We start from the raw sequence: 26,586 nt of genomic DNA on the forward strand, positions 1-26,586 counted from the left end.
TTCAACATAGGAAAGCCTTAACAACACAATGTTAAGTGAAAAAAGCAAGTTGTAAAAGAACATGTACAACCTGATACCATTTATATGGCATTTAAAAGCATGGAAATGAATAGTATTAGTCTTAATATTTGTATTTAGTAAAAGTATAAAGCTACATATATTTAGTAAAAGTATGAATGGTAATCAACAACATATACTCTTCTTATTTATAAAAGTATGCATGGCAATGATAAACACCAAATTTCAGGTATCACTTTTCCTCTGGGGAAAGAGAAAAGGGGATGGATTCAGAGACAGCTTCAACTGTACTGATGTCCTATTTTTAAAAAGTATCTATCTATTTGTAACACATATGGCAATATGGTAAGGTTTATTAAACACTGGGAATAAGAAAAAAGATGTTCACTACATTATTCTCTAATTCTTCTACTAATTCAGAACAGTTCATAACAAAAGGCAATTAATTAGGTTTTAAGTTTGGTCAGAACTACCAGGAAATTAGGTAAAATACTCTGAGAGACTGGCCCTCTCACTGAAGTAGATGTGTGAAAACAAATACTCTTACTGACATGACCAGCGACATAGACAGAGCTCTTGAACAATTACCTTTGAATACAGATGCATGAATCTCCCTTGCTGAGGACATAAGCCAGTGTTCACATGGTCACATGAGGACGTATAAGGGTAGAGTAGATGTCAAGTTTGAGGTGGAGTACTGGGCAGTCACAGGCAGCAGAAATAAGACCAAAAGACCATACAAAATGCTGGCATGAACGAACTACTCTGCCATCTCCTTTCTAGCCTTTTTCTAAAATGGATATTATAAAAGCCCGAGAAATGTCTTAGATACTAAAGAATAAACGCCTTATAACACATGGTAACCAACAGTACAAAGCAAAACTAGCTGTTTCTAGGAATCTGACTTCAAGGAAACAATGTAACTTGAAGTTCCAGAATTAAGCCCAATACAAAAGTGACTATCACTTTTACCTGGAAGTATCAATCCACAACTCTCAGTGACAGAAGAGTTTACAATACTCCACAAAATAGAATTAGAATGGAAATGGATGAGAATCAAGCCCTCAAGCATCTTATTTCAAAACAATGCAGGTATCATTTATAGATCAGGTTTATAAGCTTCTTTGGGGAAAAAAGAAAAATGTCAAGTCGTCGAGACCAATATAGAGGAAGCAAGAGTTCCTTTACAGGAACAAATTACAGCAAGCTCTCTTACTTATGCCCCTTATGGCTAAAGAGGCACCGTTAGCCGTTCGAGGCCTCTGTGGTGTTCACCTCTGATCCAGAATCATTAACCCCTGCCCTCTGCTCTACCAACCTCATTTCTCCAGGAGGCTATCCAGACAGACACTTTTTCCTTAGGCCAGGATAGTAATTACTCCTATGGGGCCTGGAGAGTATCTGCTAATGTTTACTTACCTGTTGGAGAGTCTGCTACTCGGCATGCGGTGCGTTCACTCATCAACTGCAAAGACGCGTTTTAGTTACTACTTTGAAGCCACAAGAATATCAGCTTCACTTCAGCATTCAAAAGTAAAGGTCAGTGCTACAGGTTTTTTAGAATGTGTCTAGCAGGCTTTCCGGTCTGCACCGGAAGCCACCGCAAGGGAGAAAAAAACCAGTAAATGTCAGCAAGCTTTTTTTATAAAGGGTCAGATAATAAATATTTCAGTCTTCTGGGACATCTGTCACAACTGCTAAGCTCTGCTCTTGGATGGCAAAAGCAGCCACAGATAATGTTTACAAATGCACATGGCTGTGTTTCAATAAAATTTTTCCAAAAGCAAGGGAGGCGGGGGGATCCTGGACTAGCCCTGCTGACTATTGTTTGCCCACCCCTGATCTAAAGCAATCAAGCAGACTTTGAAAGAGAACTGTTCCATATGACTATGTAAATTCATTTCACTTTTTAAAGCCTGATTCTATTCCAAGTTTCATCAGCAAATACACATCAATTACTTATCTATAAGAGATGTTTCCCACCACGAAATCTTTACGTCTACTTCTCTGGGCCCCACTGCTCTAGTTCCTCTGAATAAAAACAGATTTGTAGCCTTTCATAGATTAAGGTCTTCTTTTAGAAACTGATGAAAGCTTTGATTATTTGCCAAGAAAAATGCATATACACAAATACACACATAATTTTTAATCCAGTTTCATGGGGTTCACTGACACCCTGCAAATTGCTGGAGGTGAAGGCAATATGTCCTAAGACTCCAGGTTTCTGTCTTACCTCTGCAGTCAGTTATCTACCGCTGCATTACCACCACTCCAAAACTTGGCAACTTAAAACAACAGACAACTCATAGTTTCCGTAGGACAGGAGTCTGGGAACAAATTAGCTGGGTGGCCCTGGTTCAGGATTTCTCACGAGGTGGGAGCCAAGATGTCAGCAAGGGAGACACTCATCTGAAGGTTGGGCCAGGGCCCCAGTGTGCTCATGCTGGCAGCTGGATTTCTCCAGAGCAACTAATCTCAGACCCAGAGCAAGGAGGAATCCACTGTACCTTCTAAGACTTGCTCTCAGAATTTACTCTCTCACATCCACTTTGTTCTTCTCGTGAGAAGTGAGTCTCTGGGTCCAGTCCACACCCAAGGGACAAGAAAAAGAAGCTCTACCTCTTCAAATGAAGAGTAAAGATTTTGTGGGTATATTTTAAAGCCATCACACACTGTCAAATAACCCAATGGCACCAAGAAGTTGGGATTACATTTTATCTGCCCAGAATACCTCAATTTTCCAAGCACCATGCTTATTAAATTAATACCTGGAACTGATTCATTAATATCCTGAGTTAGGCAGAGATCAGGTAGTTTTTTTGTAATAATCCCATGAATTTGGTAGCAATTCATTTTTAGAAGTATCTAAATAGAATCTTTAGTTATTAGGTTTCACAAATGAGTTAAACTCTAATACGAAGAATGGATAATGATTTCTGAGCCATGTTCCCAGGGCTTACAAGAAAATCTGCCTCCCCTGAGAACTGTGGCTAAGATCTTCTATAAGAATATAAAAAGGATAAATTCTATTAATAAGAGAGAGTTACCATTTTGAAGATTAAAAAAAAAAAAAGCATAGCAATCTCTAAGCAACTAACATTTACTTTCCAAACTGGCTGAACAAAAACTATCTTCCCCTGAGTATTTCCTGAATTCCTAACTTCTGGAATTTTCCCTTAAGGTTTTTCATCAACACTCTGATTATCTATAAACCTGCCAAGCACACAGCCTCAGGAGGTAGAGCTGCCAGGCGTAATCAATATGGTTGCAGAGAATGAGATGCATGAGTCACATTAGCATTAATTAGTGTCACCTGCAAAAGTTTCAAGTGCATCAATAAAAAATGAAGATCTTCAAAAAAAAAGTTGTAAGTTAAAAAAAATTCTATTACATTTTGTTTCAATAGATTTCAGTGCAAACATGCACAGAGTCTATATAAATATTCCAAGATGTCAAATAAGCCCTCCAACATTTATAGGTCATGTCTCTAAGGTAAAGAAATGGGATCTATAGTCAGTCTCTGTAAAAACATCTGCATTCTTTAGGGAAGGGAGGATAAAGTAGGAGAAACTGGATTTTCCAATGGAAGTGTGAGTTGGAAGCAGGAATGTCAGCTTTGGGATGGCTGGTTACCTCTCCACCTTATGGGACATGGGCCCTACGGTGAGTGACACTGGCTGTTTGTGTAGATGTGCATAACAGACCCAGTCGTTTTAATTCCTCACAGGCTAGTTTACTTTGAGCTACAGTCCTGGGAATCCAGCACACTGGATATAGTCCAATATGCGAGGCTGGTGTGAACAGAGGTGCCCTTGGACATATTTTGTATTATAAACCATTCTAGAAATTACTTCTATTTGAGTCCTTTACTAAGAACTAACTTTGCCTTTTGGGTATTTTCCATGCAGTCACCAGGTAAGTGGTGATGCTCTTCAAAATACGTAACTCTAAACATAGATCAGTCCCATTCCCACACTGGATAGTGTACAAGAGCAAGAGTTTTGTAGTGTTCATTCACTGAAGTTTACCTATCACCTGACATGCTGTCTATGAGATGAATTCATGAACAAACAAATAAATAAACAAAACTTTCACTTTATTTGTGTTTACAGTAGGGCAGGATTCTTGTGAGTGTGTGTGTTAGCAAAATACAATTCATCGGTTAACTGGTTTATAACATATTAACCTTAAAAGCATAAATAAAAAATCCTCTTAAGAATTTCCTTCAGTGAACAGGTGCTCTTGCAAATTATCAACATGTGACTGGCCTCTTTCAATCCATCCCCCTTGCTGGATGTAACCAAGCTATACTTGGCATACACTGACACCTACTGCCTGATAAGAAAATGGCTGCTATGTATGTATATACATTTTCCAATCTTTCTTCCTTAAGTGTTTACTTTGCAACTTTGGTTCAATTAATATCAGAAAATCTCTCTATATTCACTCTGCCCCATTGATACACAGGATTTTACTGTGCAATTTCTCAAAAGCATGCTCTTTGGATCTAGTGCAAGATTCATACATGGTAAGTACTATATTTTCCTCTAAGCAATTCACACTGAACTTTAGAATATGAAGGTGCTAAGCATTATAACACTAAAAATATCTATATATACAAGTTCTTTGAGCCCACTGAGTCGCAAATTTGTTTAATCACAAAATGGTAACAATGGTAGTCAACAATTACTGCACAGTAACAACCTCACTTAGTAACATTTGACTATGGCATCATTTTCTCCCCTAAAACACCTATCAATATTTACTGAAATCTACACTTGGGAAATACGTTTTGCAATTTCCCACCTCAGGTTCTCTCCTCTTCAACCCCCTGCCCTCATTATCTTTCCATCTTCATTCTCAGATGAGATGCTATTTTCTTCATAAAATTTTCCTTAATTAGAAGTAATCAGAAAGCCCCTTGTTTATGTCTATCATAGGACATAGCATGTATACCTTCTAGAGCTTTTAGGTAATTTGCCAGTTTCCAAGATTAACACTGAGACTCTGGAGGTAAAATCTCTGTCTTATTTATATTTTATATATATATTTATATTTAATATTTTATATATCTGTAAGCAGAAAGTTTTATACACAGGAAGCCTAAGTGAACATGAAATGAACCTGAGACTAATCATTGCATTCATTAAATACTTGTGGTAAGGAAAAACTAAGCCTTCAGTTTTAAAAGAAAGACTAAACACAATAACGAGCTTGAGATCACACTCTATAAAATGTATATGTGTGTCCCACAGTTGTGGTACTGAACAATGTTAAGTATGCCAAAAGATGAGGGAATTAAGGCCCAGAGAGAAGGCTGTCACTTGTCCTGCCTATGTAGCTTGTCAATGGGAAGCTGGGACTAGGTTCCATGTCTGACCCCAGCCCCATACTCTTCCCATTGTAAAATGTCAAATGCTCTCCTACAACTTCTACACGTTCCAGATATTTCAGGTCTTCTCAATATCAAGTATCCTAACAATCACTCCCAACTATTGGATGGGGGAATCACTCCTGTGACTGTCTTACTTTAAGTGCCAAAGTCCCACACCAGATAAGATTATTAAATGTAACAAATACAGGTCTGCAACAGGAGCAGCATAAAGATCCATGCTCAGCTTTTTCAATTAGAAGGTAGTATGGTTACTTTAATCTTGTTCGAGGCTCACTCTACTCTTCCAGAACACATATGCTAAATATATAAAGGGAATTAATAATTTGAATCTATCTATAGGCATTAAAGAACTGTTTAGGTTAAGAATTTTGCTAAGAACAAGACATTTCTAAGCAATCTCCTACCCTAAAGTTCTGCTTTGTTGTTGTTGTTGTTGCAGTTGCTTTTAAACACAGACCAAATGGTTTCATCAGAGGTAAGAAGCAGCAGGTAAGCCAGGGTGGATCTGGAGGTTTTATAATGACTAAGTCAGTCACCCCAGTGGGAAAAAGGTGGAGTGAATATGCAAGTAGCTATTGGAATTAGGCCCAAGGAAGACCAGGGAAAGAAAATGAAGTAGGAGACCTAAATGAGAGCTCACTATGGAGCATATTGGAAAAATAAAGTATTTGCAAAGGAGCCCTGCATGTGAGTCAAATGCAGAAAAGAGAGGGAAGAGGGTCAGCCCCAAAAAAGCATCAAGATGGTCTGAAGCCATTAGTGAGTGCATGGGAACACAGAAACAGACTAAGATGGGCCTAGGGGCAGCCAATTAAGACTGCTATCCACAACCAGCAGGGAAAAGAGTAGGTACTGAACTTAGGTTTAGAAGCAGCAGCCAAGTTTAGGCTTTAGTAAGTAGGTAAAAAGAGTGGATTAGTTACTCTCTTACTTTGGGGCTTAAAGGAAGCTTGATGGTATAAATCTAGAGTTCAAAAGTATTGCTTAGCAAATAAATCCATTTCCACCCTATTTTAGCTTCACTGGCTGTAGTTTTAGATGCTAGTCTGTAAATAATGATTCAAGGAGGACAAGTGGAAGACACAGCCAAGGGTTTTGAAGACAGACCTGTTTTTGTTGTTGTTTTAACATTTTTTAATGATTTATAATCATTTTACAATGTATCAACTTCCAGTGTAGAGCACAATTTTTCAGTTATACATGAACATATATATATTCACTGTCACATTTTTTTCTCTGTGAGCTACCATAAGATCTTGTGTATATTTCCCTGTGCTATACAGTATAATCTTGTTTATCTATTCTACAGTTTTGAAATCCTGCCTATCCCTTCCCACCCTCCGTGCCCTTGGCAACCACAAGTCTGTATTCTATGTCTATGAGTCTATTTCTGTTTTGTATTTATGCTTGTTTGTTTGTTTTTGTTTTTTAGATTCCACATACGAGCGATCTCATATGGTATTTTTCTTTCTCTTTCTGGCTTACTTCACTTAGAATGACATTCTCCAGGAGCATCCATGTTGCTGCAAATGGCGTTATGTTGTCGGTTTTTATGGCTGAATTGTATCCCATTGTATAAATATACCACTTCTTCTTTATCCAATCATCCGTTGATGGACATTTAGGCTGTTTCCATGTCTTGACTATTGTATATAGTGCTGCTATGAACATTGGGGTGCAGGTGTCATCCTGAAGTAGGGTTCCTTCTGGATACAAGCCCAGGAGTGGGATTCCTGGGTCATACGGTAAGTCTATTCCTAGTCTTTTGAGGAATCTCCACACTGTTTTCCATAGTGGCTGCACCAGACTGCATTCCCACCAGCAGTGTAGGAGGGTTCCCCTTTCTCCCCAGCCTCTCCAGCATTTGTCGTTTGTGGATTTTTGAATGACAGCCATTCTGACTGGTATGAGGTGATACCTCATCGTAGTTTTGATTTGCATTTCTCTGACAATTAGTGATATTGAGCATTTTTTCATGTGCTTATTGATCATTTCATGTCTTCCTTGGAGAACTGCTTGTTCAGGTCTTTTGCCCATCTTTGGATTGGGTTGTTTGGTTGTTTCTTATTAAGTCATATGAGCTGCTTATATATTCTGGAGATCAAGCCTTTGTCGGTTTCATTTGCAAAAATTTTCTCCCATTCCGTAGGTTGTCTTCTTGTTTTACTTCTGGTTTCCTTTGCTGTGCAGAAGCTCGTACGTTTCATTAGGTCCCATTGGTTTATTCTTGCTTTTATTTCTTCTAGGAGAAAATTTTTGAGATGAATGTGAGATAATGTTTTGCCTATATTTTCCTCTAGGAGGTTTATTGTATCTTGTCTTATGTTTAAGTCTTTGATCCATTTTGAGTTTATTTTTGTGTATGGTGTAAGGGAGTGTTCTAGCTTCATTGTTTTACATGCTGCTGCCCAGTTTTCCCAACACCATTTGCTGAAGAGACTGTCTTTATTCCATTATATATTCTTGCCTCCTTTGTCAAAGATGAGTTGACCAAAAGTTTGTGGGTTCATTTCTGGGCTCTCTATTCTGTTCCATTGGTCTATATGTCTGTTTTTGTACCAATACCATGCTGTCTTGATGACTGTAGCTCTATAGTATTGTCTGAAGTCTGGGAGAGTTATTCCTCCAGCCTCTTTCTTTCTCTTCAGTAATGCTTTGGCAATTCTAGGGACAGACCTGTTTTTGAATCCTAAGTCTAACCCAACTTAGCAGGGCTTCATTGGGCAAGTAACCTTAGTTTCTATAAATAACGGTAACCACAGCACTTCCACATAGAGATGATATGAAGATTCAATGATAATGTATGTATATGCATGACTGGGACATTGTGCTATACACCAGAAATTGACACATTGTAACTCACTGTACTTAAAATAAATAAACTTATTTATTTATTTCGCCGAAGAAAAAAAATAAAAAATTTAAAAAAAAGAATTCATACTAAAAAAAGGTTCAATGATGTAAATGTATTACAAAACTTAGCACAAGTCTGAAGCATAATAAAAGCTCAATCAGTGGTAGTTATTATTATTAGATCATTGAAACTGTAATATTTATCCTTCAACACTTTAAAGAGGAGGGGATTTATGCCATGCTTACAAAAAAGAAGAGTACATGATGCACAGAAAACACAAAAATGTTACCCTGAAGGAAAAGTGGGAATGGTAGTCTATAGTGTCCATCTAAATCTTACTTAACCTAGAGACATTTCTATTCAGGAAACTCAACTATACTTGAAAAATTTTTCAGAGTTAACTTGAACAACCTAGCATATAAAATGTCAGCTGTGCCTCCCAATCTCCCCCTTTTGTCCTTATTGATTTAAAAACAGACTGTATGATAAAATTAGTAAGGTTAAGCCACTTCACCAGTAAGGGTATTATTATTTTATGTTGCTAAAAGAAAAGTGATGGAAATAACAGACGCTAAGGAAGTAAGACTTTTTAAAAATCCAAAAATCCAAGGACCAAGAATAAGTTTCTATATATTTATTTTTATTTAATTCCTTAAGATGTAGAGAAGAGTTTATTAGCCATGGATAACAGAAGAAAACAATTTTATATATCTGTTAATGAAGACCTTACTCACACAAGAATACTTAGAAACAAAGACATCAATTTCATTACCAATCCCTTTCTTATAGAAATATTATAAAAATAATATGAATATTGGTTGAAATGGAAAGCTTAAAGTCCCATGGGTAGTTATATACTACTAACAAACACACTGAACTATATATATATGATCTGCACAGATGAATAAATATTTGAGAAATTGCAGAATTCCATTTTTTTTTTTGGTAGGGGGGAATTAGGTTTATTTTAACGGAGGTACTGGGGATTGAACCCAGGACCTCATGCATGCTAAGCATGCACTCTACCACTGAGCTATACCCACCCCCTGTCACCAGAATTCCATTCTGATTGGACATGACAGAACATATGACAGGCACAGGAGAAGGCTGGATGAGGGTGCTGAATTGGAGCTAGGCTGCAGAAGACCTTATATGCTAATCCAAGGAGGTAAAGACTGGGTGTGGAAAAGAAAGTAAGGGAGTGATATGACTGGAATGACTGGGTGGGCTCCAAAATATAGGCTGGACCAGAGTTTCAATAGGTTGAGGAAACACTTATAAACGCCATATGAAGAGTAACAAACTTGTGAACTAGATGATGGTAATTATGAAGAGAAAAGAAAGAACAGATATGAAGGAGATTTTGAAGGCAGAGTGAACCTGACTTCATAAGTAGTTGGGTATGGTGGGGCAGGGAACAATCTAAGGCCGACTTTACGATTGGAGCCTGGCTGACTAGGAGAATCATGATGCCACTGAATGAGATACAAATAAGAGGAAGCATATGTTCACCAGGAATGTTAATGAGATTTTTCCACCTTGGACATACTGAATTTGAGAAGTCAGTGGGATATCTGGCAGAGACAACCTGGACAGGATGGAGATGGAAGCAAAGAACTTAAGTAAAAGGGAGGACCGGGAACATAGACTTGGAAGTTTTTACCCAGCAGAAATCAGAGTCTCTACTATGAAAGTAGATGAGCTTCACAAAAGGGAAGAAAGAGTCAGGGAGAACACTGTTAGCAGGGCATAGGACAAAGCACACGAGGCAAGGGAGGATGAGAAGACGTCAAAAAAGAGGAGAGGGAAAAGGTCAAAGAGGTCAGAACAAAACCAGGAGAGAGTCAAGGCAAACATCTTCAAGAAGAAATGGTGAATAACGTCGAATCTCAATCTTCTTAAAGATTAAGAAAAGCAAACGATTTTGGTTACCAGGTGACCACTTGAGATCTTTGGATCAGCAGTTTCAGCAGACGACTTCAGTAAAAACATAAATGGATATGTTAGAAAGAAGATCTCCTTAAATGTGATACAAAGGTGAAAGCTGTCTAATTCCCATTTTATTATTTTTTAATTGAAGTATAGTTGATTTACAATGTTGTGTTAGTTTCTGGGGCACAGCATAATGATTCAGTTATACATATATACATATAGTCCTTTTCAAACTCTTTTTCAATATAGGTTCTTACAAGGTATAGTTCCCTGTGTTATACAGTAGGACCTTGTTGTTTATCTCTTTTACATACAGCAGTTAATATCTGCAAATCCCAAACTCCCAATTTATCCTTCGCAGCTCCTTTTCCTCCTGGTAATTATAAGTTTGTTTCCTATGTCTGTGAGTTCCAATTTTAATTTTGATTGGATCAAAATTTAAATTTCTATGTGTCACAAGTCATCATAAACCAAGTTTAAAAGTAAGCTACAGGGTGGAAAAAATATTTTCAACAGATAAAGAATATTCACAATCTATAAGAACTCCTAAAACCAAAGACATACAAATACACAGATTCACAGACACGAGATTAAGTAGGCAAAGGAACATGAACAGGTTATTCACCAAAGATTCTCAAATGGCTAGTAAATATGAACAAAGATGTTCAATCACACTGGAAACAGGGAAACACTAATTTAAAAAAGATACAATTCTATCAGATTGGCCAAAATGAATAAATAAATGAATAAACCTAACATTATCAAGTATTGGAACAGGTATGAGAAGTAAAAACTACCAATTAAAATAGCCCTTAGGAGAACTGGGCATTATCTATTAAAATTTAAAATATCAGTAATAATGGCCATTTCTGTCCCCCAGTAAAAAGAACCAGGGTTTCTTTTTTGACTGATTACAGGGCTGTGGTGGGGAAAATATAAGATGAATCTGGAGCATTCTGTAGTATCAAGAAGTGAAAAAGTGATCAAAAATTGAAAGTACAGGGGCATGTTAAAGGACATAGAAGCCAGCCTAAAAGTGCTCCCAGTGGCCAAAGCTGGAACAATTTGAGCAACAAAATAAATAAATAACAAGTAAATAACATATTATACAGCACAAGAAACACAATTTTATAACTTTAAATGGAGTATAATATTTAAAAATACTGATCACTATGTTGTATACTTGAAACAAACATACTTGAATTAAAAACAAATGATTGACATAGAAAAAAAAATCACCCATGTTGTTGCACAGATCAGCAATCCACTCATTTTTCACTGCTCAGTAGTATTCCACTGCATGGCTATTACTTGTCCATTCACTTGATGACAGACATCTGAGTCATTTCCAGTTTGGGGATATTACAGATGAAACTACTATGAATATTCAAATTAATAAAAATAACATAGTGTTGGTTTATAACTCAAGGTATGACATAAATATACATGAGTCCATCAGATAAAAAATAACTGAATAAACAAACAAGAAAAGATACAACTCTTCCTTTAGTAAAAATTCCAAACAATATGTGTAGATACTACATTCTTACAGGAGAAGCTTATCTGCCCCCTTCTCTTAAGAGTGTGGGATAGACTTAGTGACTCCGTTCCTAAAAAAAGAATATGGAAAGGGGAAAACAGTCACTTCACAGTAAGGAAGCCTGGCCAACATCACCTCAGCCAAGTGATCAAGGTGAAAACTGCCAGTGACGGCTGTGGATTCCATGTACCACCCAATATGATGTGATGAAATGGTATTCTTTTCAAAACCTATAGTCCCAGTCTAATCAGAAGAAAAACACCAGACAAACCCAAACTAAGAGACATTCTAAAACATTTAACCAGTGTTCCTCAAAATAGTCAAGGTCATGAAAAACAGGGAAAGTCTGCTACAAACCAGAGGAGATAAAGGAAATTCAATGAATCGATGCAATGTGGTATCATGGGCTGGATCCTGCGATAGACAGAGGGCATTAGTGGAAGAACTGGTAAAAGCGAATAAAGCCTAGAGTTGGGTTAACAGTAATGAACCAATGTTGGTTTCTTAGTTTTGACAAAGGTGTCCTGGAAACGTGAGATAACCTCAGGGGAAACTGAAAACCCGTGAAAGGTATGTATTCAAGAACCATCTGTACTATCTTTGCAACTTTTCTATAAATCTAAAACTACTCCAATAAAAAGTTTATTTTAAAAAATGTAAAATAAATATATTCCAGGAGGAGCAACTCTACTTTTTTCTGTTCACTTTAAAGAAGCCCTTGCAGAAGTGCACAAGGAGGAATGTACAGGGTCTTTACTCCAGGACTGTTAGTGTCAGGGAAAGATTTTAAGTAATTGCAACAGAATGGCTTAAGAAATCATAAAATATCTACATGATGGAATATCAGACAGTAGTTTAAAAAAAATGAGATATATCTACATGCAGTCGGAACATACAATACTGAGAGAAACAATAAACTGCAGAAGCATATTCTACAATAAGAAAAAGGAAAAGAGAACACACAGACTATTTCTACATATATTTCTGGGGCATATACAAACATATGTCTGCGTTTAGATAAAGTCTGGCAAGATATAGAGCAACCTGGATGCAGTGGTGACTTATCGGGGTGGGGGACTGGAATTGCAGGTGGTGGCCAAGGAGACGTGAGATTTACCCTAGAATGCTGAAATTATTTTACAAGTAGAATGGCTTTATCATTTATCTGGGGAATTAAGTAATGATTATGAGGTGGGGAGAGAATTTTCCTCTAACAAAGGAGAGAAAATGGCCAGAGGAAGGTTCTGGCAGTTGACGTGGACCAGTGACACAAGGGCATCCCATGGAGACCAGCAGTACTGCTGGAGGCCCTTGGCCTGCAGCCCTGCCTGGGTCCCTGAAACAAGCACTTTCTGTCATGGTGCATGTCACAGAAGCATCCAGCCTTAGTAACAGGAGGCCAATAATGGAATGTGCAATTTATCTTGGTTTTCAACAGAGGTGCAAACACCTGGAGGGCTCTTGCAGCCATCTAGATTAAAAAAAAATAAAAAGCACCAAGAGATACTGAAAGAACCTGACTTCTTCCTTCTACTGCAGATGACCTCAGAATCCAAGGTTCATTTTTCACCCCCAATGCCTAGAACAAAAGCAGAACCAACCAGGACCACAGCAGTTGCTTTACATGACAAATGTCAAACTGCAACTCTGGCAGACTCCGAGGACTATGCACTGAAAGGTTCACCTGTTCTCCCACATTAGGCCAATACACTTCCTTGCAAAGTGGGGTTACAAAAGTCATACAGAAAATCTTGAGAAGAATTTAACTCAGAGCATATATTCAAATACATGCTAAGGCTCCATTTAAAGCACTACAGTCTGCCTTAATACTTTTTTAAAGAGCTCATTTTCCATCAGTCACCTGGTATTCTGTAAAATAACACTTCAAGATGCTTTAAATATATAATTAAAAGTAAATTTCTTCTCTACCACAACAAAGTCTCAGTAAATGACTGGAAGCTCGGGCCACTTTCCATCCTTCAATCTTTGTTAAAACAGGCCACGTAGCTTCTGTTGACCATCATTTTAATAATACAAGAATTACACAACACTCTTTCCATCGAGACAACACAACTTTAACCCTGATGAACCCAACTCTACTTTGTGAGTTTACACTCAAGTGGATGATAAGCTGGAGAAAGTCACACAGTAAGGAACATTATCACCATAGATTCATGATCGCAAACCGCAAATCGGCAATGAAGATGCCTACCAACCCCTCGCCTGCTCTCTAAATGACCGTTTTTAATCTCCGTTTTCCTCAAACCTCCAACTGCCCATGACCCCCACCTGTTTCCCTCATGCCCCTTCACTCTTGTGTTACAGATAAAGTAGAAACCATTGGAAGATGAGTCTCTCATCTTTCCAAAACCTAATATTCAAACCTGTTCTATCCTCTCTAATTCTCATCTCCTTCCCTCCTGTCACAGAAAGGGAACCATCCATGCTCTGAAGGCTGGCTGCTCCCTTGGAGCTCGGGATACCAGCCCCTCCTATCTTGTCGGATGCTTAGCTTATCAGTCATCACTTCCTTCTCCTGTGCAGTCAATTTCTTCTTCTTAAACAACAGGATCCTCCCTGTTGGTTTTTAAACAGGCTCGAGGAGGCCTGACCCCAACTTGCCTACCTTTCATCAGCTCCCCATCCCCTTTCTATTTCTCCTTCACTTCAAAGCCAAACTCCTTGAAACCTCATCCATACTTGTCTTTGTTACATCACCTCTCACTCACAGCTCACACATCCCAATCCAGCTCCCAGCCTCAGCACCCAACAAAATAATCCCAGCTAAAGTCACTAATGACCTCTGTAATCTAAATCCAAAGTACATTCTACATTCAACATCTTACCTGACCTCTTAGCAGCATCTGAGCACTCCCTTCTTCTCAAAGTACTTCCTTTCCACCATAAACAAAATGAAAAGACAACTTATGGACTGGGAGAAAATATTTGCAAATAATGTGACTGACAAGGGCTTAGCTCCAGAATATGCAAACAACTCATACAACTCAATAATAAAAAAAAAAAACCCAATCAAAAAATGGGCAAAAGCTCTAAACAGACATTTCTCCAGAGAAGACATACAGGTGGCCAATAGGCACATGAAAAGATGCTCAATGTCACTAATTATTAGAGAAATGCAAATTAAAACTACAATGAGGTATCATCCCACACCAGTCAGAATGGCCATCATTCAAAAGTCCACACACAAATGTCAGAGAGGTTGCGGAGAAAAGGGAACCCTCCTACACTGTTGGTGGGAATGTAATTTGGTGCAGCCACCATGTAAAACAGTTGGGAGATTCCTTAAAACTAAAAATAGAGTTACTACATGATCCAGCAATCCCACTCTTTGGCATGTATCTGGAGAAATCTCCAATTCTAAAAGATTCATGCACCCCAACATTCACAGCAGCACTACTTGATAGCTAAGACATGGAAGCAATCTAAATGTCGATCTATGAATGACTAGATAAAGATGTAGTATATATATATATACACAATGGAATACTAGTCAGTCTATAGGGAAGAATGAAATAATGCCATTTGCAGCAACATGGATCGACCTAGAGATTATCACACTAAGTGAATTAAGTCAGAGAAAGACAAATATCACAAAATATCACTTATATTTGGAATCTAAACAATGATACAAATGAACTTATTTACAAAACAGAAACAGACTGACTCACAGACATAGAAAACAAACTCATGGTTACCAAAGAGGAAAAAGGAGGGGAAGGGATAAACTAGGAGTTTGGGATTAACAAATACACATTACCAAAACAGACAAACAACAAGGTCCTTCAAGATGGGAACAGGAAAGGGAATCAAGTGAAAAAAGAGACTGCACAAGGAAAGGGAAGCTTGAAGCCATTCCATCTGAAGGAGTCTAGCTTGGAGAAGAGGAAATCTAGGAATGAGTGTCAGACTACATAAATATTTGAAGGGCTGTCCTGTTCAAGAATCAGTAGATTAATTTTTGGTAGTTCTGGATAAGAGTTTCTGGGAAGCAGACTTCAGGTAAATAAAAGGAAGGCCATTCTAATGATTAGAATGATCTCAACATGATCCATTTTCTAAGCAGTGGCTTTGCTAAGACCCAGTGAAGCGCAATCTAGTGAAATGCATAGCATGGAGAACAGTTGTCAAACATTTCTGTATCAGTGATGGAAACTTTTCTTCAAACGAAAGCTTTTGAGGAGAACCTAATGTTAAACAAGCAAATGGGAGCATCTCTGTGGGAAGATGACTGCCCCTTCCCAGCCCAGCCCCTCTATGAGCCAAAGACATTCCATCAGCAGCAGCCACTGAGTTCCTAGAACCCATCACACAAATACACACACGCTGCCCTGCCCAGATCTTTTCAGCTTTTATTGGGACCGGGATGGAGTGGAGGCGAGTACTGCCTAAGCTTCCATTTTCTTTGATTCAGCCAGTGAATACTGTTTCCTATGAAAACCTATCCCTCAGCATGTATGCAGATTTTGGTTTTCTGAAACAATCTTTTGGGGTTACATTTACCATGTTTCCTTAACTTTACTGTCATTTCCTTTCTGGTAGAAATCTTTGCTCTCTTGCTGTGGAATCACATACAACATCAAACATTATAGGAGATTTAAAAAAAAGAAAAAAGAAAAAGAGGAAAAAGAGAAACCCAGACTCTTCGGATGTTAAAGTTGAAGGTAACTACTTCAGATCTGACTCATAAAAATACCTAACACGTGACTAGTAAACACAGAAAAGTGAAAAAGCAATTTCATAAATACATTCCCATTTCTTCCTTTATCCAGTCCCATTCCCCCCGCCTCCCCTTTACCCTCACAGGTCAGGACTACACTTGTCTCATGCTCTTTCGTCAGAAGAAGGAAACCAGATTCCCCCCAAGAAAGCAATCCCAGGATATGAACTGCTTTTCATAGGAAACCTGCTTGATTGGACTCTCTAGGAATAAAAAATTCACTCTTGTTTTATGTCATGGTCTTATTTCCTGTACCTTCTTCAGTGATTACAAACAAATTCATGGACAGTACAGGAACTCCAAATAGAATAAGTTTGACTTTAGGCCACTGTACTTAACACAGTCCACTCAGAAGAGGAATTTTTCCAATTACAGATCAAAGAAGTGTGTACTCAACTTGCTTCATTATGAAGAATGGTCTCTAGTTGGATAAGTCTTGGTGATAGTATGGTACTAGCAGATAAATATGTGAAAAGTGATTTCTGAAGAAACATTTATATTTTCCTAGAGGTATCTGATTATTTTCCTTATTTTTAGATTAACTTTCTTTCCATGGATGCCTGTTCTAAGAAGCTAAGGCTTCTGAAAAAAAAAATCACATTTGTATCCTTAAATTCTGATCTGTAAAATCAGGTAAGAACATACCATAAATCAGAAGTTTCTGTTACTGAAGTTACATATTAAGATGCATAAATACTCACTGAATACAGTATATCACGCAGTATATTTTGAGTAGTAATCAAAATGCTGACACATTCTACACTACCAGGGGACTAGTTCTTGAGAAAGAATATACATTTATAGTGACATTTTCAGATCGCCTAAAATTTTATGAAGGACTTACATGACATAATGAAAAAGCACTGAATTTGGAATCACAACAACGTGGCTCTTATTTTGGCTCCATCACCAACTAACAAACTACTTGGAGTTATTTCTCTTACTGTCCCTCACAGTTTCCTCACTTAAAAAATGTAAGACTTATGCATTTGTCTCTGAAGTTTAAGTTTATCCTCCTCTGCAAAGTCAATGTCCCTAATTGGAGTACACTGACAATGTAACGACTATGTGGGGAAGTAGAAGACATTTGCCTGAGACAGTTTAATAAAGTCCTCTTTAGGGGCTGATGACACATCAGTTCATTCATTCACTTGTTTATTCATTTATTCATTCTAGTATTGTATTCACACACTATCCAAATAATGTGAAGTGATCCAGCAGCTTATGCGATTGTTAAATAACAGTTCTTGGATGTTCTATTAGACATCAAATTAGCATAGACTAACATTTGATTTATGTTTTTTTAATCAAAAGGACAAATTCCTCTAAATCTCAAAATCTTCCAATTTTATTTCCAAAAGGCAGTGTTTCAGGCAACGACAGTCTCTGCCGTATATATATAGAGCTTCAACATTAAGCAGTTTGGCAATGATTTCTTAGATGTGACATCAAAAAACTTAAAACCTTTGTACATCAAAAGATAATCAATAGATTAAAAAGGCAACCTACAGAATGAGAAAAAGTATTGGTCATATGTCTGAAGAGGGGTTAATAGCAGAATATATAAAGAACTACTACAATTCAACAACAAAAAATCAAATAACCGAATTAAAAAATGGGCAAAGAACAGATATTCCTCCAAAGAAGATGTATGAACAGCCAACAAATATACAAAAAGCTGCTCAAAATCACTAATCATCAGAGAAATGAAAATCAAAACCCTAGTAAGATACCACCTCATATCCATTAGAATGGATACCATGAAGCATAAAAACAGAAAATAACAAGTGTGGGAGAAGATGGAGAGAAATTAGAACCCTTGCGCACTGCTGGCGGGACTGTAAAATTCTGCATCTACCATGGAAAACAGTAACGGAAGGTCCTCAACAAACTGAAAACAGAACTATCATATGATTCAGCAATTTTCACTTCTGAGTATCCATCCAAAAGAATCAAAAGCAAGGCCCCAGCTATTTGTACCCAAGTTCATACCAGAACTATCTATAATACCCAAGAGGTGGAAGCAACCCAAATGTCCATCGAGGAGTGAGTGGATAAACAAAAAGCAGTACATACATACTATGGAATAGAATTCAGCCATAAAGAGGAAGGCAGTCTCAGTACATGCTACAACATGGATGAACCTTGAGGACATTATGCTGCGTGAAATAAGCCAGGCACAAAAAGACAAATATTGTATGATTACACTTACATTAAGATTCTTAATTAGTCAATATTATGAATCGAACTGTGGTCTCTCAAAATGCATTTGTTGAATGTGAATAAGTTAGGGCTCTAACTTCCAACGTGATTGTATTTGGAGATAGGGCTTTTAAGGAAGTACTTAAGTTAAATGTGGTCATAAGAATGCGGCCCTAATCTGATAGTACTGCTGTCCTTATTAGAGGAAGAGACATGAGCTCTCTCTCTCTCTCCGCATGTGCACAGACAAGAGGCCACATGAAAACACAGCAAGATGGCAACCATCTATAAGCCATGAAAAGAGGCCTCACCAGAAACTAATCCTGATGGCAGCTTCATCTTGGACTTCTAGCCTCTAGAATTATGAGAAGATACATTTCTTTTGTTTTAGTCATACAGTCTGTGTTGTTTTGTTATGGCAGCCCCAGCAAACTAATTCAATCAACTCCATTAAAAACAGAAAGCAGTACGGTGGTTACCACAGGCTGGAGGAAGGGGAAAACGGGTACAGTGTCAGATCTGCAAGATGAGAAAGTTCTGGAGATCTGTTTCACAACAGTGTGAATATACAGTTGACCCTTGAACAACATGAGTTTGAACTGCATGGGTCCATTTACATGCAGTTTTTTTTTTAATATTAAATACCACAGTACCACATGATCCGTGGTGGGCTGAATCCAAGGATGCTGATACAGAGGGGCCTCAAATACAGAGGGCTCACTATAAGTTATAAGTGGATTTTCAACTGCATAGTGAGTTGGTGTTCCTAACCTTCATGTTGTTCAAGGGTCAACTGTATATTCAACTGCACTTAACATTTCTGAATTGTACACTTAAAAATGGTGGAGATCATAAATTTTATGCTATGTGGTTTTTTAACACATTAAAGAAAAATTAAGCAAAATGTCCATTTTCCTGCTAAAATAAAGGAGAAAAAAAGATTTGAAAAATACTATTTCACAAACAGAAAGTACTACTTTCTGCATATGACACGTGTATGGGTGTGATTTATGCACTTTTATTTCATTAGAAAAAGCAATAATGATGACTATCTTAAGGCAAAAACAACACTTCCTTTTTAGAACCAATATTTACCAATTTAGCCAACAGAGAGAAACCTAATTAGTTTATAAAATTTAATCTCTAAATTCTACTAAAACTTGGGGTAAATATGACATATCATCCACATTTCATCCCTCAGTATCCCTGGCAAGAAAATGCCGCTACTACTAGTAGAACACAGAACAATTCATCTCAGTTCAAATTCTCCAGATTCCTAAATCAGATACTGTATCTTCTGAAAAAGGTGGAAAGAAGCCTTACCAATATTAAGATTCATGTAATTTATACAAAAGAAAATTCAATTTAGCTTTTAAAAAAATTATTTTCACTTAATGATTACATTCCCCTAAGATCTCATCTCTTAAAAATATAAGATCGTAGGACTTTGATATCTATGAAATTCTTCATCATTGTTTAATAAAGTACACGATTCTTCATGTTTCCCTAGAAGAAAAAGAGAGCAGTGTAACACTGTTTACACCATATTTTACCACTCATCCTGTTCATGCTAACAAAGTTAACACGTGGGATTATAGCAATTTTGACTTATGCCACAGTAAAATTTCTCTTATTTGCTCACATAAATATCATTCCAAGAAAACTGTGGGCTATGACACCCAGAAGGAACAGGTACACGCAGCCCAATTTCAGGAGATAACCTAGAACAGGGTATCTCAACTTTGGCCCTTTGGCCTTTGGGGCCAGATAATTCTTTGTCATAGGGGCTGTCCAGTGACTCACAGGATGTTAAAGAGCACCCCTGGCTCCACCTACTAGCTGCAAATAGTCCCTTAAGTGGTGACAACCAAAAATGTCCCCAGACATTACCAAATGTCCTCTGAGGGGCAAAATTACCCCCAATCTAGAGACTATGAGGTCACAGGTGAATTAAGGAATTAGCAGAATTAAACTGCAGAAGTGAACTTAAAGAGTCCCAAACTAAAAAATTTATATTTAGGACCTAAATTATGATATGCAAACTAAAGAGTGTGAGTTGTAAGATAACCCTGGGGGTGGGTGGGGTGAGGGGGACTTAAAAAAAAAAACAAATCTCAAAATGTTAAGAGACATGTGTGTCTATTGCTAGAAAGAAAAGAACATTCTAAAAATACTACATGCCATTTTTTTGTATGTGCTCAAGGAAATAAAGCCATAGTTACATTTGCTATCTTCCTCTTTTAGACTGCCATCTGGCCATCCACACTTTCACTAGAAAAAAATTCTAGCCAATTGTACTAAAATAGTTAATACACCACCCTATGTGCCAAAAATACGCCAGGGAGTCTATGGTTTGTTCAGTCATACCCCAAAAGAAAGAAACTAACATCCTTGAAATATAAAAGTAAGTCACAGAATGCTTACCCAACCTGTGAAATTTCTCTCCCACCTTTGGGGTACACAGAGTCAAACAGGAGCAGGGGGAAGAGCAGATCAAAAGGAGTTCTATAAAGCAGGCAAACTGAAATAATTAAACTCATTTATTAGATGTCACTTTTTTCCCCAAGATATATGGAGTTTAAAAAAAAAAAGCCCACTAATACATACAGCAGGACACACAGACCACAGTCATTATATTTCTAGTGTCACAGGGATTTGTTAAAATACATGGAATGATGGGAAAGGTGCACTGAATCCCTGTTAACACTCCTCATAAGGCAGTGCAAAGAGTCTTCATAAGGAACACAAGGTTCACCACCATAACTTAATCTACAACCACTTCCTTTTTCTTAACACTCAAAAGTTGCCCCCCAAAGCCTGGCACATCCAAACTAGTATATCCTTTGAGTTCTCGTTCACTAACCCATAAAGGCAGGTTATGTAGTCACTAATACATGGAACAGCAACTATCAGATACAAGGATAAGCAGAAAACCACGTGCGATTCACTTAACAAATGTTTTGTTAAATGTAAGCATAAACTGCACGCTTTGGAGCACTTCTACAAGCACTCATCTAGATGTAGTCATGAGCAAGGCAGTCAAGGTCCTGGCTCACGTGGAGTTCACATCCTCGTGCAGGAATTCCAGTAAAATCATCAAACGTTTGGAGAAAGCAACGTCATGAAATGCAGTTCCAAACACAGCATTTCTTTTCAAACAGAGAAGAGTTAATATCCAAGGAAAAAGAGGTAATAGAGAAAACAGAGACTTTAAGTAGAATTATTATTCTTCCAGAAATTGAGAGAATATTTCACATGCAAGGCAAGAGCAGATTATGACATAAGAGAAAATTTTGAATAAACACTTATATTTAGACACATCTGTATGAAATCTTAGAAAACCAAAGATAAAGGGAAAATGCTCAGGGTGTTGGGAGAGACAGAATAGGCATAAGACATCTTCAGATATTCAAGGACTGACTACAGTCCAAGTTTAAAAGAACTATTAGACTTTATCAAATCAAGTAAGTGGAACAAAGGATAATAAGAAAAAAACTGAAAAATTACAGTATAATACTATTTGTAAATATTTTTAAAACACATCAAACAATCCTATATGCTTTTATGGAAATAGATATACAATAAAAATACAAAAACTTCTACAGTCATGATGCAGGAGTGTAGGTAAGAGGTAAGCAAATGGGGTAGAGCTTTGGCTTCATACTTTTTTAAGAAGAAATAATCTCCATCATCAGAATCACAAGTGATCTCAACAAAGGGGAGAGAGTGCCTTAGGGAGGGAGCAAGAGAGTGAATGTGAAACCTTGATAGGAGGTATTTCTTGCTTTGGTGAAGAGAACGGATACTAATTGAATCTAGATAATGAGAGCTTTAAAAATGTTAAGGATGTGTATTAAAAATTTAACGTTAACCACTAAAAATCATACAAAAATAGGTATTTTTTACTTCCAAATCATCACAGGAAAGAAATGGCACAGAGAAGGCAACCAATGTAAAAGGTAGCAGACTAAATTCAGCTACATCAATAATCACAAATGTGAACCAAGTTCACTAGTAAAATAAACAGACTGTCACATGGGAGCTTTAAAACATTCAGTTACATGTTAATTACCAAGTATATATATATTTTTTGATTGAAAAATGTCTTTATTTTACCATGCTACTTGAACATTTTGCTGACTTTCTCTCTTCAGTGCTTTGAAGATATTATTCTTTTGTCTTCTGGTCTCTTTAAAAAATTTTTTCTTGACATATAATATACATATAGAAAAGCACACATATCATTAGTATTCAGCTCAATGAGCCCATGTAATCAAATCCTAGACCAAGAAACAGAATGTGGCCAACACCCCAGGAACCCCCTCATACCCACCGCCAGCCACTACCTTCCCCACCCCTAAGAGATAAACCCTATCTGGACTTCTGTAAGCATACCTTACAAAGTATATGTTAATAAGACATATACCAAGATAAAATAACACAGGACAGCTGAACATAAAGGAAAGATACAACAAATCAATAATTTTTTTAAAGGAAAGTAAATATACCAATAATAACAAGGCAAATTAGAATTAAAGGAAAATAGTATCAAATGAAAGAGGAGAAAAATCTTACTGATAAAATATGCAATTAGTCAAGCTGTTATGGCACAAACCTTTATGGACCTAATTACACAGCTTCAAAATACATAATGCAAAAAGAGGAATCAAAACCAGAAGAAAATGACTTTTCTATAGTCATAGTGAGATTTAACATATACTCTCAAAAAAATCCACATTTCAAATAAAATAGATGACTAAAAAGGTTTTAATAAACTTGACTATATAAGTCTAAATATATAAAGGTACACACACAGACACCTCAACAAAGTCCCCAAACCATCAAATACATAAACCATATTCTCTGATCATGCCTCAGTCAAACACAAAGACTGTCAATTGAATCTTTCATTTAGATTGCCATCAGGTGGGTAAAAAATCTTGCGGCATTTTAGGGGAGGGTGTAGGGAAACACGCATTTATACAAACTTTAAGTAGGAGTATAAGTTTGTAATGCCTTTTTACAAAATAATTTGATATTATCTCTCAGAATTTTTAATGTCATACCCTTTGACTTAGTAATTCTATTTCTAGTAATCCCCTTATAAAAAAAGTATACATAACCACAAATGTACAACATGTAGTGCAATACTAATTATAGCAGCAAAAAAGTGATAACCCAAATATCCACCTAGAGAAAAATGGTTAAATTACTTAAGTACACACATTTCATAAAATACCAAGCACTGACATGGAAAGATTCTCCAAGACACAGAGTTTCTTTGTTTTGTTTTTTTTTAAGTGTAAAAAATGCACATGTATCATTCCAATTATGTTAAGATGCAAAATGGAAGGAAAAAAAAGTGGAAAAATACCCAACGTGCTTTTTTTTTTTCCTGGAGAGGGACATGATGGAGAACTTTCATATTTTACTTTATGGAAGTCTCTAGTGTTTGAATACTTTATGATTTGTACTGTTTACATAATTCAAAGAAAAGACAAGCAATAATTTTTTAATTTTTTAAATGTTTCCCAGAAAAAGACTGGGATCTTTCCATTCTTAGCACAGATTTGATCAAACCCATCCGATAGTACAGGACAAGTATAAACTTCAATCTGTTCAAGTATGAACACTTTCTGTTCCCTCTGCCGGGAATGCTCTTCCCTCAGACCTAGCTGATTCCCTCACTGCCTTCAAGTTTTCCACTTACATGTAATTTTATCCGAGGAACATTCTTAGACTTTTCAGTATGAAATGACAACCTCCTACACCCCTATGACCACTCCCCAACTGCTTTAACTTGCTTTATTTACATTTCACTAGAATAATTTAACACCTGTGTCTCAGTGTCCTTGTCTCTAAATGGGGTGGTAAGTGTACCTACTCCACAGGGTTGTTGTGAGGCTTAAAATGATCTGGAAGCCCTCAGATGAGTACCTGACTTACAGCAAGAGCCATACCAGTCTTTGATTTTTTTTGTCTGCTTTCTTTATGGTCTGCCTTCCTTCCCTCTATTAGAACAACAACCCCAGGAGGCAGGGACTCTGTTTTGTTCACTACTGTATCCCAAATGCCTGGGAAGTGTTTATCAGTAAATATTCATAGATGTTGAAGCCTGATTTAGTACTGCAGACATATGCACAAACAGCTGAGATTACCAAAAAAGACCAATTGTTTTCAGTAAAAGCAAGCTTTCTGCACATGAGCATGAATCATCTGTAATAATTTAATCTATTTTGAAAGCATAACATGTAGCAGTATGATTCCTAAAAGCATCAAGGAGGGAAGTGGTACAGTCGCATTTAATTCATTACTTTCTTAACACCAATATGGCAACAGAAACTAAACCATAACGTGAAATGAGAAAATAAAGCACAACTTACTTCTCATTCCTGCTTTTGATGCATGGCTGGTAGAGGATCTTGATGGCATTCCAGGCAGAACTGGAGTCAGCCTTTGGTAGGTTTTCCAACAGGGGGAATTTTTGGATACTTGTGGAACTTTCCAAAGATTCAATCACCAAACTGTCTGAATTTAAAAGCCATAGCTAAAGATATGGAGAGAGAAGTCCAAGTATAAGAATATCACCTCCCTATCCATCCATATCTCATACCACAACCCCAAAAAACAGAAACAAGACAAAACCATAAAACACCAGAATAAAATATAGAGGAATCATGTACATGACTTTTAACTAGGGTAAACCTTTCAAAGTATAACATTTGGTAGCATCACTGACAACTCAAAGTTTTTTTTAAATTTTTCATTGATTTATAATCATTTTTACAATGTTGTGTCAAATTCCTTTATTGATTTATAATCATTTTACAATGTTGTAGTTTTTTAAAATTTTTATTTATTTTTAATTTGTTTGTGGGGAGAGGTAACTAGACTTGTTTATTTACTTATTTTCTTAATGTAGGTACTGTGGATTGAACCCAGGACCTCTTGCATGCTAGGCTCTACCACTGAGTTATACCCTGCCTCTAAAGTTGTTTTTTTTTTTTTTAAAGACAAGTGATTAGGGGAAAATATTTACTACATACATAACAAAGTTACTACTTATAATAGATAGAGCTCCTAAAAATCAATAAGGAGGGGAAACAGCCCAAGAAATACAGGCAAAGAAAATGAACAGAACTGAACAGAAGAAATAAGAGATAAATATATGAAAATGTTAATACAACTAGTAATAAGGAAATGCAAAATTCTGTGCCACCCTTCTTCACTTATCAGATTAGCAAATACAAAAAGACTGGCAACATCTAGTTCAGAAGAGGGGTTTGGAATAGGTATTCGCATTTGGTGCCTGTGGAGGGGTGTTGTGTGATGTGATGCACGTGCTTTCAGGAGAGAGGGAGAGAGGGAGAGAGGTTAAGGCAGGGAAGGAGCAAGGCAAAGACGTCGACTCAGCCTGATCTCACAGGGAGTGCTGGAGCACGAATCTCACCTACAGAGCTGTCCCATCTGGAGACAGGAGACTGCAGGTTTCGTAGCCCAGGGTCAAGTCAGTGGCAGTGGGCTGAGCAGGGCAGGGGTTGGGATAGCTAGGACAGGAAACCACCTAGGCAAGGCAGCATCTGTCAGGATCAGAGAAGTCTCTGGAGAAGAGGGGGCTGTGGGTCACTGGCAGGCAACATTCTCATCAATGGGAAACGAGGAAACCAGAGGAGGAAAGGGACCTGGGTAGGGCACCAAGAATGTCTTTAATGGAGAAAGGATGTTTATAACTTTTTGGAAGTGACAATTATCAGTGTTTAAAATACACAAATTCCAATACTGAATAAGATTAGAAAGACCTGTTTCTAAAATACTAAAACACATGTGCAAAGATTATTTTCACTGCAGCCTGTCTTTAACAGCTATACAATGGAACTCTGGTCATTAATAGAGTCCAATCCATATTT

At 37.2% G+C, this 26,586-nt stretch overlaps 1 protein-coding gene and 1 non-coding gene across 6 annotated transcripts in view; one reads left to right on the top strand and one right to left on the bottom strand.

The window, feature by feature from the left end:
• UBE3D (ubiquitin protein ligase E3D) overlaps positions 1–26,586 on the bottom strand; it is a 605,228-nt gene that overhangs the window by 543,838 nt on the left and 34,804 nt on the right. For 4 of the 5 annotated variants that reach the window (XR_012074809.1, XR_012074808.1, XM_015251440.3 and 1 more), the window contains exon 8: positions 25,063–25,226. Coding sequence is in view for 3 of the 5 variants with exons in the window: in XM_015251440.3 (XP_015106926.2) it covers positions 25,063–25,226 (164 nt within the window). In the remaining 2 variants the exon portion in view is untranslated. Of the gene's footprint in view, positions 1–6,683; positions 7,656–25,062; positions 25,227–26,586 lie in introns of those variants that run through there. The other variant, XM_072965567.1, reaches the window with a different exon arrangement.
• On the top strand, positions 1,560–1,620 carry LOC116281688 (U7 small nuclear RNA). Its single transcript, XR_004191145.1, has one exon. It is a non-coding gene; the product is annotated as a U7 small nuclear RNA (small nuclear RNA).

This window comes from Vicugna pacos, chromosome 8, assembly GCF_048564905.1.
Source record: "Vicugna pacos chromosome 8, VicPac4, whole genome shotgun sequence".
Taxonomy (NCBI): Eukaryota; Metazoa; Chordata; class Mammalia; order Artiodactyla; family Camelidae; genus Vicugna; species Vicugna pacos.